This window comes from Triticum urartu, chromosome 2, assembly GCF_003073215.2.
Source record: "Triticum urartu cultivar G1812 chromosome 2, Tu2.1, whole genome shotgun sequence".
Lineage (NCBI taxonomy): Eukaryota > Viridiplantae > Streptophyta > Magnoliopsida > Poales > Poaceae > Triticum > Triticum urartu.
In genome coordinates, this window is record NC_053023.1 from 28,512,764 (window position 1) to 28,531,974 (window position 19,211).

At 47.4% G+C, this 19,211-nt stretch overlaps 3 protein-coding genes and 1 pseudogene across 3 annotated transcripts; 1 reads left to right on the top strand and 3 right to left on the bottom strand.

Moving 5' to 3' along the window:
* Window positions 1-2,115: 2,115 nt before the first annotated feature.
* On the bottom strand, window positions 2,116-3,471 carry LOC125535364 (ribulose bisphosphate carboxylase small subunit, chloroplastic 2). Its single transcript, XM_048698418.1, has 2 exons — window positions 3,248-3,471; window positions 2,116-2,753 (listed from the first exon to the last, which is right to left on the bottom strand). Exons 1-2 carry the CDS (start codon window positions 3,392-3,394, stop codon window positions 2,373-2,375), a joined length of 528 nt encoding a protein of 175 aa, XP_048554375.1. The 5' UTR covers window positions 3,395-3,471; the 3' UTR covers window positions 2,116-2,372.
* A 3,552-nt stretch (window positions 3,472-7,023) lies between these two features.
* LOC125535366 lies at window positions 7,024-8,684 on the top strand. Its single transcript, XM_048698420.1, has 5 exons — window positions 7,024-7,266; window positions 7,380-7,502; window positions 7,588-7,833; window positions 7,928-8,095; window positions 8,212-8,684. The coding sequence occupies exons 1-5, from the start codon at window positions 7,138-7,140 to the stop codon at window positions 8,509-8,511; spliced, it is 966 nt and encodes a 321-aa protein (XP_048554377.1). The 5' UTR covers window positions 7,024-7,137; the 3' UTR covers window positions 8,512-8,684.
* A 224-nt stretch (window positions 8,685-8,908) lies between these two features.
* Window positions 8,909-13,280, bottom strand: LOC125535365 (aspartyl protease family protein 1). The gene is made up of 10 exons (XM_048698419.1): window positions 12,784-13,280; window positions 12,540-12,678; window positions 11,019-11,242; window positions 10,710-10,934; window positions 10,457-10,592; window positions 10,309-10,382; window positions 10,118-10,217; window positions 9,969-10,029; window positions 9,399-9,470; window positions 8,909-9,310 (listed from the first exon to the last, which is right to left on the bottom strand). The coding sequence occupies exons 1-10, from the start codon at window positions 13,089-13,091 to the stop codon at window positions 9,102-9,104; spliced, it is 1,548 nt and encodes a 515-aa protein (XP_048554376.1). The 5' UTR covers window positions 13,092-13,280; the 3' UTR covers window positions 8,909-9,101.
* A 1,096-nt stretch (window positions 13,281-14,376) lies between these two features.
* On the bottom strand, window positions 14,377-18,762 carry LOC125535367 (annotated as a pseudogene).
* Between the last annotated feature and the right edge of the window lie 449 nt (window positions 18,763-19,211).

Consider the following 19,211-nt stretch of genomic DNA (forward strand, 5'->3'; position numbering starts at 1 on the left):
GTGTTATGCTTGAATGTAAGTAGTTTCAGGATCACTTCTTGATCATGATAGTTTATCGACCGTGCTTTGCTTCTCTTCTCGCTCTCGTTTGCGTAAGTTAGCCAACATATATGCTAGTGCTTGCTGCAGCTCCACCTCACTACCTTTTCCTACCCATAAGCTTAAATAGTCTTGATCGCGAGGGTGTGAGATTGCTGAGTCCCCGTGACTCATAGATTACTTCAAACAGTTGCAGGTGCCGATGATAACCGTGCAAGTGACGCAACCGAGCTCAAGGAGGAGCTCGATGAATATCGTGTTCGTTGTGTTGTTTCGTTTCTAGTTGATCAGTAGTGGAGCCCAGTCGGGGCGATCGGGGTTCTGTTGCATTAGGGGTTGTCTTTCTTTATTTGGTTCCGTAGTCGGACCTTGATTGTATTCTGGATGATGTAATGCTTTATTCATGTATTGTGTGAAGTGGCGATTGTAAGCCAACTCTTTATCCCTTTCACTTCAGTACATGGGATGTGTAAAGATTACCCCTCTTGCGATATGCCTACAATGCGGTTATGCCTCTAAGTCGTGCTCCGACACGTGGGAGATATAGCCGCATCGTGGGTGTTACACCCCCTCTGGTAGTTCTTTTCTCCGATATTTTTTCTTTATTCCAAAATAATTCTCCGTAAAATTTCAGCTTGTTTGGAGATGTGCAGAATAGGTATCTCTGATATAGCTTTTTCAGGTCCAGAATTCCAGCTGCCGGCATTCTTCCTCTTTGTGTAAACCTTCCATATTATGAGAGAAAAGGCATTAGAATTACTCCATAAAGTGTTATAAAGCATAAAAACACTATAAATGTATGATTTTGTCATGCAAAATCAAAATGAATGTCACAGAAATACCCCAAAATGTCATATAAGATCACCATTGACCATCAAAAATATAAGGCCACCTCATTCATTATGAAGAAATTCTTTGCCATGAGAGTAACCAGGCCAACACTAAAATTCATGAAGTAAAGTCATCCATAGTCTTATGTTTCATTACATGAAAGAAAGTGATGGTATGACTCCATCGTGTATTAGATGTGACCTTTCCTACGACAATGTGGTATCATCATTTTTTCTAATTTAGTAAAAGGTTTTACATATTGGTTTCACAATCCAAAAAGACTCCTTCGCCCGCGCGTTGGGACAGGCGAAGCGCTCCATAGAAGCAGTCAGGTTCCGACATTGCGCTATGTTCCTTTTCAAACTTTTGTGTGTTGTTTACCTGAGAATGGTGGCCCCACATAGTATAGCAGCCCCACCTATTACACGCATTCCCTAACCCTTTGTGACAGCTAGTCGGAAATTGATCGTGTGGGCGTGTGCGCGTGAATTAGCCTCCCCCTCACAGCCATCCACCCCAAAAAATAATACAAATTAATATAATTTTAGCCATGTTAGAGACATGTGTGTACCTCCACAATGTAATGGGCTATTGTTGTTTACAACTAATTGGTTCCTAATTTTATGACTGGATATGGATTTTGTCATGAAACATACAGGGTTTGTGCCTCCTAGGTAGGTTTATGACAAAATGATAGTTTTGTCATGGAAGGACCGATGTTTATGACACAAACACAAAACATCACAGATAATTCATCGTAGAAGGCCAAAATTTAGTAGTACAAGATATCTTGGGACTCGTCAACTGGATATGTAATTTGCACATATTTGTGTCCTCTACACATTCTATGGTTTACTGGAATTTCTGCAATAATGCAAAAAAATAGTATCTAATTGCGGTGCAAAATGGTTAGAAAAAGTGCCATGTCTTTGATGAATCGATGTTGGAATATGGCTCACAAGACAAGTGCACTATGGTAGGTTTGTCCTTGTCTTGTTTTGACACATTTTTTCTCCTTTTTTCTAGTTTTTAATTTGGATTTTGGCTTTTTATCATCTGGTTCTCGTCAATTTCCAACTGTTTTGCCACAAGTTTTCAAGGGGTTCTTAGCCATCTTTTTATGTGTTTCTCCACAATATTTTTTGAAGTACTTTGGTATTCCATAACAATTTTCACACTAGATAATACACAACATATAACTGAGGAAAAATGCATGAGAAGAAAACAATGCAAGACATAGGCATCTCCAGCTGCAAACAAAGTAACATTTCCATCAATTGATGGCAAGACAACAATCCGTGGATTGCATATAATATATGTGTGTATGTATAGCCGGTGCTATAATTCTCATATGCATCCTCCTCGACCTACCTTGGTAGGTGCTTACATACATATACTCATATATTCACATATGAGTAGTACGAGAAGTAAAACCGAGAAAGCAGCGCTGCCGACAAATGTGAACTAACATGGCATGTATATGCGTTACTTCAACTTGCACTTTAGGCCTTGCCAGATTCCTCGCAGCCTGGTGGCCTGAAGGCAATGAAGCTGACGCACTGCACCTGGCGCATGTTGTCGAAGCCGATGACGCGGACATAGGCGTCAGGGTACTCCTTCTTGACCTCCTCCACCTCGTTGAGCACCTGCGTTGCGTCGGTGCACCCGAACATAGGCAGCTTCCACATTGTCCAGTATCGACCGTCGTAGTAGCCGGGGGAGCTGTTGTGCTCACGGAAGACGAAGCCAACCTTGCTGAACTCGAGGCAGGGCACCCACTTGGAGCGGATCAGGTAGTCGACCTGCTTTAGGAGGGCCTCAGTGGAGAGGGGTGGCAAGTAAGACAGGGTCTCGAACTTCTTGATGCCCTCAATCGGCCACACCTGAATAGATGGAATCGACACAATTGATCAACACTTGGTGCTTAAAGAAAGACCTGGCTATAAGGCAAAAATCACTCCTTATGGTCTGCCCATACATTGTGGGGGGCTCCACAAGCAAGAAGGTCAAGGGCAGCAGCTCTTGCTTATGGGTAGTGTACGGGCATTAAAAATGATATTATCTAATACACGTTGTGATAAAATCGATTTCCGTTCACAAAGTTTATGAGTTAAATATTCCTACACATGTGAACCTGCTTACGGACTACATACATTGTGATGCACTATCTTAGTTTACTTTGGCCTGGTATGTGGGTTACACATCCTAATTAAGGATAGCTTTGGAAAATACCTGATGAATTAATCAACTGTGCCGACAAAAATATTCATATGACCTTAGTGTTCGTCCTACCTCGCAAAGATAATACTCTGTCCGATACAAAATAAGTGTTGCAATTTTGAACTAAAATTAACGAGGAAGTAATTAGTTTCCATACCTGCATGCATCTGATCCTTCCGCCGTTGCTGACGCTGCTGAGGCCGGCGCTGCCGGAGCGGCGGCTGACGGGGAGGCCGGCGGTCGACTTGAGCCCCTGGAAGGGCGCGACGGTGGTGGCGGAGGAAGCCATCACGGCTGGGGCCATGGCGGAGTACGTGAATTGCTAGGTGGGGAGGCGATAGCAAGCTTGGCTACACCCCTCATACCGCTCCAGTATATATATCACCGTATGCGCAGCGCCGCTCCTTTCCAACAAGATTTCCAAGGGGCGGTCGTCCTTTGCCTGTTGCAAGGCGCCTTATCCCTCTGGATAAGCGGAGGAGGGGTGGCCCTCCGATGCATTGCGTGTGACTGCTGCATGGGCAAACGAAATCTACATCACTCCGATTGCTACTAATAAGCAATACAATAATTGTTCGATCGTTAGATTAGCGCCTGCGCCCCTCTCTCCTCATCTACCGTAGCTTTCATCTAAGGCTCCCACTAATTTTGATTTATTTTGTTTCCGGAAAGTTACTGCTCCCAGAAATTACTCCTCCAAGATTTGTGTCGAGGTAATTGTACCGGTGGCGCTTGAACTTGCCATCGATGTTCACTTTAATGCTCGAATTTAAAAAATACACTGAACTGGTTATATAGACATGGCACTCTTGTTCAAATATGGTTCAAACCATGTTTGGATATGTATGTGTTGCTGACTAGGCATGCCAGCATGGCGTGGCGCCCACTTGCAGTGTCGGGACAGTCTCACTTGCAAAGTATGCACTCCATGGCAATCGGGTCCCACATGTCAAGGCACAATAGCAAAAAAAACTAGCCGTGGTTGTCAAGGCTCCCGCTAATTTTGATTTATTTTATTTCTAAAAGGTTACTGCTCCTGAAAATTACTCCTCGAAGATTTGTGTTTGTGTCTCTCTCCATGTGGTGGGGGCGGTGGGGAGGATAATGTTGTGCCCGTCCGTGTTAGAAACGGTGGCAACTAGCAAGGGGGAAGGGATGCGGAGCGGAGCGACAAATGAATGATGGAGATGCACCCCGGGCCAGTATAAGTAGAAGGTTGGTTGCACGGATCACCGCACACTATCTGATGAGGTCTACCCATCCACCTGGTGCCTAATACATGGATACACGGGTGGCAAAACACCGACCAACACATAATGGTCGCGCTCTGATAGTATAGGGGATCATAACAGTCCTCTATCTGATGAGGTCACCTACTAAGGGGTAGGCTCATCAACACCGAACAAGCTACAATCCATGGCAATCCTAATGCAAGATGCTCACCTGCCAAACACAACCGACATGACAAACCACTCGGACGATACCAAGTCACTCGAACTTGTCAAGTACACCATGTCATTTGGATGGAGTACAGCATTGTTCGAATACATGAAACACTCAGAGGCACGAAGTAGAACATGCGGAGAAGGCACCTGGGGCATCGTGGACTTTAATAGAACTAGTGTTACTAACTTTATTGCATCAATTACCTCTTGTACCGGATCTAATAATTAGACACTTTAAACCATTGTAATGGCAAAGGTCAGGGGCAAGGGACATGGCACACTCTATATAAGCCCTACCTCTGTAACAGAGGATCCGCATCATTTGTAATCATCATCAGACATAGAGAAAGCAAAGCTCCTAGCGCTCGCGGCGTATGGCCATTACCCCTTACGAGAGGGGCCTAAACTCATAAAACCTCATGTGTCACACTTGCTCCTAGCTAGATTAAGCTTTATCCCTACCCCTCTCTCTTATTTTCAAAATCATCCCCACGACACCATCCTCATTGGGAAGTATTGTACCCTAATTTGTATTTGACACGATGGGAGTGAGAGAATTTTTATAAAGCAGTTGAGCCATCACTCCCAACCACACATGTAAAATTTGATAGGTAAAACTCATTAGTGGCGATGACAATTGAGTAGTTTGAGTTTTCTAGGTTGCAAGAATCATAAATGAGAGCATCAATTACCTGGTAGTTTCCAAGTAACGAGCAGTAAAAGGGAACTAAAATTGTAGGCCTGCAAATGGATATTAGAACGTTGCATGTATGATATCATTCATAACACGGTGCATCTAAATGAGCATACAATCCCAAGTTCATGTTCTCTTACTATGCACGTTTCATATAGAGCTGAATGCTCTTATTCTTAAGAAGTTATTCAACATATATTGTCCTACCCCCGCCCCCCAAGTCATCGGGGTCCACTGGAAAATAATGACAATTAAGATGTCCTTTTTTAGGCAATTAGAATGATGCATTTAGGACAGAAAATTGCACCTAATCCCTATCTCTAGCGCGTTTAACGTTTCTAGCCATTCATTTTGTTGATCTGGGTGTTTCTGGTCGTCAGATCTGCGTGTCTCGTTGTTCAAACTATTTAGTCGTTCACAACTTCTTGGTGTAGATGCACTCCACGAGCAGATGGTTGGTCGTCTCCAGCGCGGTGAAGCAGAGTGGATAGGTCGGGTTGTGCGGTATGCCTCGGATAGCCAGGTTGTCTGCCATGAGACATCGTCCACAAACAGCCAGCCAGAGGAACGCCTTGGCTTGCGACGCCGCACCGGCAGACCAGATGGGTGCCTTGTCGTCCGAATGCAACACCCCTTCGAATTGGCATGTGTATTCCTGTTTGGCGCTGTAACTGCCATCCGCCGTCCAATACAAAGTCACCGAGTCCATCGCCTCGTCGTTGAAGTTTATGCCTGCGGCCATCTCTGACAAGCAACATAACTGCCTCAGCACCAGAGTTGATGGATTGGGTTTCAGAAGGTGCATCCATCAATCCCTTGTGATGGCCTCCTGTAGAGAGAGGCGGCGGCGCGGCGCGGCGCGGCGCTTGGTGCAATGGCGTAGGAGCTTCGGCCATGGAGCCCTCCACCCATTGTGAGTCCCAGAAGGATACGGTGACATATTTTGACATCCAAATACAACTTACTGCAAGTCCGAGCATGGCTGTTACGATATGGTACTGCTAATATAATATAATCCCTTTTTAGCCGGATTTCCCTATCTTTCAAATGGGGCTATCCAATCTATTTCAAACGTGTGGATGCTCAACTTGCAATAGGAGGATGCTATCTTTGTCTACGAGAGTTACCTTACCAAGATACCTGTTGCTATTTCATTTACCTTGTTTTACTACGACTCTAGTGTCTCGTGCGTGTTGGAAGTGTATAAACATTGATACTTGATCAGTGCGTGCATAACGCATCATTACGTCAGAACATGTTTATGTACACAACGTGTTTCGCGTTTTGCATAGACCAGCATTTTTTTTGTTGAGCACATATTTCTCTATGCATACATATATTGTAAGATGTAATTATAACGTCGGGCGGGTTAGCGTCGTGTACCATTCGGGGCTTTAATCACGTGGTTCTTACATCGATACTACATTCCTCTCAAATGCAGCTTGACGTGCGCCGTTTGTGATGCCACGCCCACATCCCCACATAATCCGACAAAAAAGGCGACGACCATCAAATACTGCCCGTTTCGCTTTTCCGAATCCAGATAAATGTAAACAGAACACGACACCGAAACTCCATCGAACCGAATCCGCGCCCCTAACCCCTGAACCATGAGCAGCCAAACTTGTGTGGTTTGAAGCAAGTGTTTGAACCAGTCTTGGCACGATGCGGTATCCTGGATATGTGTATGTGATGAGTACACCATGACGATGGACCCTGCACTTTAATTCGACCGTTGGCAGCCCGCTCCCGATTTAAACCGGTTTCCCCCCCCTCCCACTCTCACCCACCGCGAAGCAGAGCAGAGCAAAACTAGCCGTTGCCCGACCAACAAACACTCTGCTTCCTTCTCCCCCGTCGCCGCCCGCATCCATCCATCCCCCGCCCGTCCTCTGATCCCGTCCTCCGATGGACTCCGCCGCGGCGTCGTCCCTCGTCGTCAGCCCCGCCTCCGACGACCGCTTCTGGGACGGCCTGCGCACCCGCGTCGACACCATCCTCGAGGACCGCCGCCTCGTCGCCTCCGCCGCGTCCACGGTGCGTGCTCTCGGTCGATAGATCCTGATTGAAATCCCTCTTTTTCTTTGTCCGGAGCTGGATGGATCCTGACGCGCGCTTGCTCTGATCTGATTCTGATCTGTTGGGCGCAGTGCGCGGCGGCGTCCGGGCGGCCCAAGCGGCTCCGGGAGGACTCGCTGATGCTGGTCCGCGGCCTCGACTCCGTCGCCGCGTCCCTCGCGCAGCTCTCCGACACCCTCACCGCCGCCCAGAAGGTAACCACGGATTCCACCGGCGTTCCCTTCCCTCGCCGTTCCTGTTCGACGATCTGACACCGGACGTGTGCTCCGGTTTTTTCAGGGCGTGAACGCTCTGGCCATGTGCTCGTCCCAGGCGAGGGAACGCGAGAGCGGGGAGGAGGAGCCCGATGCGAAGCGCCGCTGCACCGCCTCGACGGAGTTCGCGAGCCTCGAAGCCCAGAAAGTCGTCAATGAAAGTTCAGACAACGGCGCGGCGGACGCGAAACCGCGCGCGATGCCCAACGGCGACGTCGTCGTGGCCTCCGCCGAGGTCGCGCAGAGCACCAACCTGAAGCGGGCGCGCAGTGTGAGTGGCCGCGAGCAGAAAGAATCTCCTTTTGTTTTTCACGCGATTCTCGCTCATGATTTCGTTACTGATTCGGATGGACGAAATGATGCAGCTGGCGGTGTCGATGGCGGGCAGGGCGGCGAACCTGGCCCGGGAGCTGACGACCATCAAGTCGGAGCTGCGGTTCATGCAGGAGAGGTGCGGCCTGCTGGAGGAGGAGAACAGGCGGCTCCGGGACGGCTACGACGACGGCGGCGCCGCCCCCGAAGAAGACGACCTGGTAATTTCTATACCAACCACAACCCACATTTCCTTTCTTCAGAATCAAAATCGGCAGAATTTGTCATCGTTCTTGCTTGGCTTGGCTGATCATCATTCTCTCTGATACGGCGGCAGGTTCGGCTGCAGCTGGAGGCGCTGCTGGCGGAGAAGTCGCGGCTGGCGCAGGAGAACGCAAACCTGGCGCGGGAGAACCAGAGCCTGGTGCAGCTGGTGGAGTACCACCAGCTCACCGCCCAGGAGGAAGAAGAAGAGGAGGACCACCTCCTCACCGCCTCCTACGAGGAAGCCATCATGCAGGGGATGCGGCTCGACTTCTCGTCGCCGCTCGGCAAGTTCGACGGCGAGGGCGAGCTCGACGGGGTTCCGGCCACCCCCGGCAGCAAGCTCGGCGTGCTGGTGTCACCTGATGAGTGAAAAATGTTGAAGACTCCAGCGCTGAAATCGCTGCAGCACTGGAGTGGTTTCCGCTGTTGTTTTGTGTTGCGTGCTTCAGTTTGAGCACTACTCTCTCCGGTGGCCGGATTTGGTGCTTCTTGACGACGATGGCGGCTTGTTATCTCAGTTGAATGTTAACCATGTTCCTTGTTCATTCCTGTTTATTCCACTCTGAAGTCTGAAGTAGAAACTGTGCTGTAACTGCACAGATTATTAGCATGTTCCATGTTCTCCACAAGCTCTGAATCTTTTAAATCACACTGCAATCCTGGGATAGTTCTGACGAAATCATCTCCTTGTTTACTCTGGCGGCTTGTTATCTATATACGTATAGTCCTGGGATGATTCTGACGAAAAGGCAAAAGAAAATGAACGCAGACAGGGAAGCTACTGCACTGTGCCATGAAAAATCGGCATCACGGTTATTTTCTTGATGATCTAGACAGAATAGACGATCTATAAGTGGTGCTCGTTGTCTATGCTAAGTGGTGCTCGTTGTCTATGCTAACCTAGTCAGTCTCTAGTGTATCTATATATACTAATTTACAATCATGCCACTCCAATGCCAATTAGAAGATTGGACAATGGAGGAACACAAACATAAACAAAAGTAGGCTATTATTGTGCCACCACACCACAGGAGGGGAGCTGCTGACGTGCCTCAACTGGGAAGCACCGGCTGGGTTCTTCGTCTCCTGGGGAGAGTAGTTCTCAGGCGTCGAGCGCGACGAGTTCCGTGAGTTGATGGAGAGAGGGTTTGAGCTATCGGTGTCATAACCTGCATGTTCACAGAACAAACATAGCATGAGCATAATAAGCAAATGACTTTCTATGAAAAAACAAAGCATTCGTAACGGTTTGCTTACAGTTGAATTTCTTCCAGCCAAGTATCTTCCTTTCTCGGTCGAATACAACGCGGACACCGGTCATGAAGTTTTCTGCACCATTTCTTGACTGTTAACAACTATTGAATGTGCTTCCCACAATTAGGAATATACTATGTAGTATATAATATAATTCAGATAGGCTATATCCCAAGCCCATACATGATGTTATCACAGTTAGAACATTGTTTCACAGCACATGATATATTGAGATGATTTAAGACAAGTAACTGTATGCCCACTACAAAGATTTGCAATTGTTCATACTGGCAATCACGGCAAAAGAAAAGAATGTGAAATGCCTAACTGAATTGCCTGTTCTGTTACCGTCATAAGTGAAAAGAATTCGCTAGTGCTGAAAAACCAAGATGACTTTGGTTTTGAACAAAGGTTGGTTAGTTCTGGGGACGAAATTACAACAGATACTCTGTTCTTGTCAATGATCTCAGGATACAAAAAAAAAGTGCAAAAATGACACTGTAAAAATGCTTAGAAGCGTCAATGATAATGCAACAGAAGAGTCCCAAAGTAATGGTTCTGCAGTAAACTTACGTCCAATTATGTTTAGCTTCGTGCTCTTGACAATCGCCAAGCAATAAACATACTCATGTTGCTGCAAATATCAAAGCCAACGGGATCGTTACATAATCTGAGCCTGTTCCTATTGTTAAGAGAATTGCACAATCTGAGGCTCGCAATACCTGAATGGAGATAACCTGCCCTGGATCAATAGCAGGGAACAGGCTCCCACCTGCTGTTCTAAGACTTATACTAGGAGTTTGAATCCTTGCCTCACTAGAGCTGCACAAGTTAACCTTGGTCATTTTAGTCATGGATTGACAAAACATACGACTAATGGTTCTTATAAAATTTATATGCGACATAAATTAACCTCAGATCGTAGCAATATTCGAAGGGGATTCTTGAGTCAGCGGCATGGCGATTGGCTTGAACTTGATTATGGAACTGAAAACGAGAAATTACAGCATGAATATTCCCCTATTGAAGCAAGACCAAACCAAGACAGAAAATTTACTTACACCATCTGTTATATATGTATATGCTGGGTCTGCCAAGTATGTGAAGGATGTCCCTGTGTCGAAAATAGTACTAACTTCCAAATCCATTATGTTATTTCCAACAACAATGCCAGTGATGGTGATAGCGTATGTGGGGCTGGAAAACAAGAAATTATCCCAGATGGGCCAAATTAACAAGAGGCCGACAGCAATGGACTTGGCAAAAAACACAATACCTAATTGTAAGCCAGGTAAATGGATAAATTTTGCTCACTGTTTCTGATTGATGTCAAGTGGTGTTTCCTCTTGGTCTGTGCTGCCTTGGTCTCCAAAACTGATCCTCCCAATACCGTCACGGCCAAAACACATTGAGAAGGAATTTGATGTCAGACCTTTCTGAGCTAGAATGCTAGGAACTGATATCATGTCCACCCCAAGTCCAAAAAGACCGTTTGGAGCAGCAGCATCCAGAAATGAGCCAGTCTGAACCTCTCCGCAACTGATAAAAATGAAACAGATCAAAGTTTATCAAAAAAGTTGAAAATAATGTTTTTCATCTCACCACATAAAGAATAAATATTACCCAAACATTATTTGTGCCTTGAGAAATTGAGGGCGAGTATCCTCTGTTGATAGGTAAAGCACATCCTCAACAAGAAATCCAGAAGATGATGTGTCTGCAGAGACATACACCATCTTGTATGGACAACTTGATGTTGTAGAGCATTCTTTTCTAAGACCGCAAAAGTCACTATTGCAAGGAACTGACTGGCTTGTTGATGACAGAGAAGGGATGTAAAACGAAGCCTGAAATCTCAGAAAATTAATAACTATAAGTAGAAAAATGAAAGTCTAAAAACAGAAAAATGCAGGCATACAGCAAGGTGACAACAAAAGGTTAAATAATAAGTGTGTTCCCATATCACAAATGACACTACTGAGAGGGGGGGAGGAAAGAAAAACGTTTTTACAATGAACAGAGGTCAAGGTATGAAGATTAATTTTGGGCATAACTGTGCTGTGACTGCTGTCCCTAATGACCCCTACACCATATGTTTGTAGTGCTAAGGACTGCAACCACCGTAAAACAGACTACCACTAGACCTGAATATTAACTGTCGAACAGAGGCTCTGCAAACAAGAAGAGAAAACCCAGAAGGGTGTTACTTATGTATGCAAAATAATTTGGTCAGGTAATTCTTTCAACAATCCGGTAAAACAAGAACATGAGTCGATAGAATTTATGTAGAAAAGACTCCAGAATTTTCTTTCAGTACAGTTCAGATCTATGCGGTTTGAACCAGTCCATGATCAACGGAACATAAAACAAGTTGCAAACGAAAATGGAAAGTTCATAGAACTGTAGATCTACACTTCAGACCTTTCTTATTCTCCATGGTTAACTGCACCTAGAATAATGACACAGTAGAAAAGAACCGGCATGTGATTAACTACGAACAGGAGGCCGGGGATGTCCCCTTTTATAAAAAAAAAATTAACTACGAACAGTCAAAGAACACTGAAAATTCACCCCCTAACTCATCACCACCGATCAGTGTTACATGAGAAATGATCATGTAAGCAATTTTATCACTATTCAAGAGTTCAGATAAACAGTGCTGATATACACATTAACGATACACATCTAACACATTTTCTTTCGCACGCATAGACTGTGACAACCATAATTGTCCACAATGGCAGCACAGCAGATAGGAGAGGCTGAAATTTGAGATATTAATTATACTTGGGGTAAACAACATTGCAGTGAAATTCATGCCACTTGACAGTAACTGCTGCGCTGCCAGATCAGACGGTGTTGTATGCAAAATATTGCCTCATAGTCACGCATATGGAGTGTGAGATGATGATACCACAGGCAGGCCCCTGACTACAGGATCAAACAGGCCTACTACATTGAGCTTCTGAATTTACACTTTGCATCAGTTTCGCCACCTTATTAGGACACACGGCGGAGCAAATTTTAATGGGAACAGAATGCGATATAAACATGCCGCGTGTGAATTCAGACTCGGCGTTATGATATGCGGCGACGCCAATCTACATCCAGGGAGCGAAACTGTGAGGAGGAGAGAGGTGTTACCGGTGCGGAGGCGGCCGAAGAGGGCGGCGGCGTGCAGCCGTCGCACTGGCAGGGGAGCCAGAAGAGGTCGCTGCCGGTGTCGAGCGCCACCATGAACGTGTGCCCCGGCGTGCCCACCGTCACCAGCGCATAGTGCAGGCTACAGCCAGAAAACCGCAGACAGTAGTCAGCATCTGAATTCTGAAGAACCAAAAGCACACAGAATCGCGAGAGGGGGTAGGTAGCAACAGCTGGGGGCGCTTACAATCCGAGGTTGCTGACCTTCAGCGTGGCGTTGCCCTCGGAGAAGGTGAGCGGCGGGCGGCCCCCTCCTCCGGCGGCCGACAGCGCGCGGTGGCGGTCGTGGCCGGCGAGCGCGGCGACGTACGCGGCGCCGCCGGGCGCCGGCCAGCCTCCGGGCAGCTCGTGCCCGCGGGCGTCCGCCCAGCGCCGCACGCGCGCGGAGAACCGGTGGTGGAACTCCAGCGACGGCGCCCCGCCCGCGACGCCGGCGACGAGGAGCGCCGGGAGCAGGAGCAGGGCGCCGCGGAGGGGCTGGGTGGCGGTCATCATCGGGGATGCGGCCGCCGCATGTGCCTCCGCTCCGGCAAGGGTCCGGTCCAGCAGCCGCGGTCGAACCGACGGTCGGCCGTGGGGCGGCGGCCGGCGGCGGGATTTCGGCGGGCGTGCTGTGCTGCCTGTGTGTCGGAGTGTGAGTGGGTGCGGCGTCGAGTCGCTTTGCTTTGCGCTGGGATTATTATTTTTAGCGGTTTCCAGAGTACGGAAGGCAATAATTGTGCTCGCTTTGGTTTCTTTTCTTACTCGTCGTGGGCTGGGCTGTAAAATGGAAAGTGAGCGCTTCGGCCTAATGGATGGCATCCCCCTTTTCCACCTTTCCTCCTCACCCCCTCCTCCCCTCTCATCGTCCATCTTCGTCGCGAAATGCCGGTAATCTAGAAGTAGTTACAAGTGTTTTATCGTTCCAAAGCGTTAAACAAGAGGTTTGATCCCTGATGAGATGGGGGCAACGCCACCCTACTAACCATCCAACCACTGGTTGGGTCTGAAGGAGTAAAGAACCGCGCATATGGATCGATTGATGAACACAGCCGCAGCCGCCCTTAGCCTCCTTTGATTCAAAAGGAATTTTACAGAATTATTGAAGGATTTGAATCCGTATGAATTTGTCATACACAGCCATTTGATTCGTAGGCTTGAAATCGTTACGAGTTAGGAAAACTTCTAAAGAATTGCTTTGCCCTATATTTTGGTGAAAAAGTTCCATCCACTCAAAGCTCTTTCTACAATTCTTTTATCTTTTTCATGCAAATTTCTGTGATTTGCTAATGTTACATGGTTCAAATGGGCCTGCCACACCATTTCTGTATTTTAATCGTCCACGTGTTTTGTCTGTTACCTAAGACAAAATTATATGTTATCTAGAGTCATCGATAAAATCATTATTTGGATGCGTTTTAAATGGATTTTGCATAAATAGTTTATGTTAAATGACATTGCATATAAAAGAAATAGGCCGACTTAGTTCGACTAACTAAGAGTGCATGTGTATGTTTTTTAGGGAATGCATGTGTATGTTGTTGGTGTGAGGTATGGCAACAAAAGAGACACCACGCCTAGTGTGATGGGAATTAGATTAATGCTGCGAAGGTAATATATGTGTAATGAATCAATCTTTGAGTAACCAATATGGTATATTGGTTCCGATGTGAATGATCTTTTAGTTTGCAAAAAACATCTTCGGCAACATTTGTATCAAAAGTTACATTACTTCATGAACGAGCCTATGATATATCAATTGTGAGTTGATTTTCGTGTGCACGAGGGGGAGAGGGGGGGGGGGGGTTGACTCTTTGATTGCCCTCGAGAGAACTACAAGCCTGACTTACAAACATTATTGTGATAATCAACACATACTTCCATATACATCATGGAAAAAATCAACATATTTATGTCCTCCACTTGTTTGGCTAACACTGTTTACAATTTGCAGCGTGAAAGCTCCCTACATCTTGTCAACCAATGGATCAAGTGTGGATACCCACTTGTCATAGTCCAGAGGAAAATCAAGGTCCCCAAGTGGTATGCCATTAACAAAGTAGTAAGGTGTCCCGGTGACACCTCGTGCACAACCAAACTATAAAATAGAGAAAACATAAGGTGAATATTGTGTCTAGAACAATACAAATTATAAAATACGACATATAACGTGAGACGAGTTGAACAAACCTTGAAGGAAATCCTTGCGGCCTGATCCGACCGTGAGTCGTTGAAGCCCGCTCTATATGCAGCCGAATTGGCTTCGCCAATGACGGGGGCGACCAGGTTGTTCGCTATTTTGGCGACCACCGCCGCTCTTGTTTTGGTGTATGTCGGCGTGTTGTAATAACCCTTCTGAAATGTTATCATCCGTTAATTCCTTGTGATCTTATTGTGTGCGTTATATGTTGTGACCAATCTCGGAGGTATTTCCCCCTCAGGAAAGAAAAACAAAGTGTCATATCATGCTTATGCATGCTTGATGTATGCACCGGCTAATCCATACTGATAAAGCTAGCTTTGGATATGAACTTTTGCTTGTATATGACTTGGCATGGACAAAATTAAGTGCATGGTGGTTTCATCCAATGGAATGTGAGCAGGGTGCTTCTCGGTTCCCTCTCTTTGCCTCAAAAAGCTGCATTGCACTGCACCTATTAGTGCTTCCAAAGCAATGCCTAGTCATCTCCATCTAAAGAAAAAGCAACAACGCCTTTGTGCTTATATTAGTTGTGATGTTCACACAAGAGGCAGCACAAAACATCTCAAAATATGCCTGATTTTTTCTCTCCTTTTCTTATACACCTTTTGCTTCTTCTCCTTTAGTAAATTATATAAAGAAGCGGGCAGGCAAGAGATAATTAACCTGGTATTTGAAGAACTTTTCGAGCAGGGGATAAACAGCTGACGCATTTAGCTTGTGCACCGCGTGGATCGACCGGCAAGCAATGAAGGAGCTGCTGTGGTAACTGCACATTTCACAGAGAAAAATCGCATCATGAAATCAGTAAAAGATTTATCTGAGTCATTACGCTTGCTGCTGCTTTATGATTTTTGTAAGCCAAAAGCAGTCAGTGTACCGAATGAGCAATTGATGATAATAAACCAGGACGGAGGTAGTAATAACTACCGTACCTAAGGCATATCCAACTAAAAAAACTACCTAAAGCATATTGTACACAATAATACCGTTAACAAGTTTAGTTTTTTTTGGCTGAGTGGAAGAAGCTTAGTTTATTGGTTGCAAATTGTGCAATACGAATTTCAGAGAATGTGTTCGATGATCCCCCTTCTCACGCTATTTTAATGCTACGTGTCAACCTATGCATGGAAAATCACAACCAAAATTTCAAGAAAGTTCTCCCAAAATAGTTGAAAACATTGGTACAGGTCGATGCATCGGCCATGCCATCAAGTTTCATGTCCAAATTAGATTGCACGAGAAATATAAAAATATAAGAAGACAAAATCAGTTATGACTTGAATTTGAATTTGAATTTAAATTTGGTGCCATTTAATGCTCCTTTTGTCTCTCAAGACGAGTATCAAATTTCAAGTGCGAAAATTATGGCATCGTAGAATCGTATACACTGATCTAATATTAATTAGGTTTGTGAATGATATTGTTCATGACTTGCACCGGCTTCATATGTATTATCATTGTGTTTGCCTAATAAGTGGGGCATCTCTTGTTTTTCCTTTTTCCTTTTCTTTTCTGAGTGGAGGCTGGCTGAATTGACATGAGCCAAAAGGAGCTCTTATTTTCTTCCAGGAATACGCAAAAGATATGCACAGTCGCATGGAAGAAAAATAAATAGTACAGTATGTGGCAGCTATTATAGTGGTGCTTTTGTTTTCTCTAGCTATAAAGCTCGACCACGCTCTAATTGGAAAGTAGAGGAGAGTGAGATGCAACAGATTTAATACCAGGATAATCTTGCCTTTAATTACCATAGAAAAAAATAATCATGGTGTGCCCTGTCCATAGAAAAAAAAACTTGCCTTTAATTACGTGGACAAAAGAATAATGTTGCCTTGAATTACCAGGACAAAAATCTCTAACTATAATATCAGTTTGGAGCGCCCTGACTATAGAAAAGAACAATCTTGCCCTTAATTACCATCCAGAACTATTTTATTTTATAGTTTCTGAGGCAAATTAAAAACGGAATGCTTTCGTAGTTGTTCGTCTTTCATAAATCCAATGGATTTTAGAGGTGCAGTGAAATGGACGGTAGCGAGGTATACAACAAATAAGAAAACATTGGAAAAGGCTCCATGTTTTCAGTGCACGCTCCTAACGACGACAATTCGTATGCAAAAGAAAGAGAGAAGAGGTGCTGGAAGCTAGCCAACTCTTCCCCCTTCCTCCCGCGGCGCTCCCGCGAGCGCCCGGGGGGAAAACCCTAGCGCCGCCTCCAGCCCCCCCTTCCTCGAGTCTTCCTCCCCTCGCCGCCGCCTCGACGTACTGGCGGGCAAAGCCCGGTCAGTGCTGGCGGCGGCGGGGCCCTTTCCTTCCCCCTCTCGGTCCGGCAGGCGCGGGCTTCCGGGTCGGGCGGTGGCGCGGCGGCAGCAGCTGGCGGCGGCGACGCGAGTTGTGGGCAGCGACGAGAAGGGGCTGCAGCGGAGGTGGTGCGCGGAGGGCTCCGGCGGCGGCGTTCGGCCAGATCTGGGACCTGCTGGCACGGGCCGCGGACGGCGTGGGCTGCGGGCGTCCGCCCCTACCGTGGCCTCGGCTGGTGGTGGTGGAGGCGCAGCGGCGGTGGCCGGTGGGCGTGCTGGTCGGGATTCAGTTGTCCCGCCGGCTGGACGACGACGGCAGGGCAGATGGGCTCCCGGTTGAGTATTCTTGGCGTTCGGCGGCTGTACTTGGGGTCCCTCTTGCCGGTGGTCGGGTCTGCGTCGGTGGCCTTGCGCCGTGCTGCGTCGGCCGCCGAGGTGGGTAGGCACAGGGGTGTGTCCGGTGGGGAGGCTGGCTGGAGGGATGGGTGGCGCCGACTTGCTCGGGTCCCCGTCACTGGCACAGGGGGTGTGCCGGTCCGGATGCGTCCGCTCCCCCACCTCCCCCTTTCCCCGGCCGCGTGTTGGATGTCGCAGCTCCGGGGACGTTCAAGGCAGGATGTATGCTGCGGTTCGTCGGTCAGTGGTGTTCCTTTGGTGCAAAGTTGATCTCTTTGGATGGTCTTGGGGGTGTCTGGATGTTGGGCGGCGGCCCTGGCGGCAGGAGGCGTGGCGTTCGGGGGCGGAACCTGCGTCTCAGGTGCGGACCAGCAGCCATGGTTTCGCGGGGGACGTGGCTGCGGGTGGTTGGCGGAGCAGGGGTGTGTCGGCAGGGTGCGAGCACCGGGGTTCATCACTTGCCCAGTTTCTGGCCGTCGGTGGCGGCGTCCGTGGACGTCGTATCCTTCTTGAAGGCTCCGTCGCGGTGCTCCCACCCCCTGCATCGCTCCAGGTGAAAACTTGATCTGCGGATCGGACAGTGGCGGCTATCCGTGGTCGTACCCTTCTAGGAGGCTCCGTCTTGGAGTCCTTGCTTCGTCATGGTCCATCTCACCCCCTCGGTGGCTCCAAGTGGTTCTTCGTAGCTCATATTATGTTTGCTTGGTTGTTTCCGGGTGGTGTGATGGTGCTCGGCACCTTTGTATCTAGCCTTGAGTGTGTTCGGTGTATGTCGTGGTGGCGTGTGTTTGTTTGTCTCGCTCGGATGTATGTGATGTTATTTGCTTTATAATATAAAGTGGGGGAAACCCTTTTTCGACAAAGAAAGAGAGAAGGGTTTTTGATGCATGGTTGAGTGTGCGTGACTCACGGGAGCGGGAAGAGGTGGACGACGACGGCGACGCGGCGGGCGCCGAAGTGGTCGGCGGCCCTCCGCAGCGGCGGCCAGGCGTCGCGGCTGTCGGGGCAGAGCGGGTCGAAGAAGGCCTCGACGACCACACCGCCTCGCCCCACGCCGGCGCCCACGCCTGCCCCCCGTACACGAACCCGTTCGTCCTCGCCGGGACCGGCACCTGCGCGCCGCAGCGTCCGGCCGCGATCGCCACCGCCACCAGCACCAGCAGCGGTGGCGACACGCGGCGGTGGCGCTGTCGCCTGGCCTCCATCGATGGATCGATCGATCGCCGGACTCTCAGAGTCACAGTGCTAGCCTAGCCACTCGTACGTGTCTGGTTGTTGAGCACTCTATGCCGGCCGGTGCACGGCGCGCGTGCAAAAATTTATATGCTCCATAGAATACTACGACAGCTGATATGTGTCGTTAATTATTACCGTAAAAACTGTCATTAACAGGTGGTCACTAGCTTCCTAATGATGCGGCAGACATGCACCAGGCCTGGAAAAACGTATACTCACTCCATCCGGGTCTAGATACATCCATTTTACTTTTTTTTTAAATAGATGCGTCCATTTGAATGGCAACTAATTCCAAACGATATAGTTGACGCTCAAACTTGAATGTATTTAGACGTGCCTATACATCATCTAGATACATTCTTTGTTTTTCTTCATGAGAATCTAGATACATTCATTTGAGTGACAACTAATTCCGGACGCTTAAATGAATGTATTTAAACGTGTCTAGATACGTCCATTTAAGCGACAACTAATTTCAAATGAAGGGAGTTTTTTTTTTGC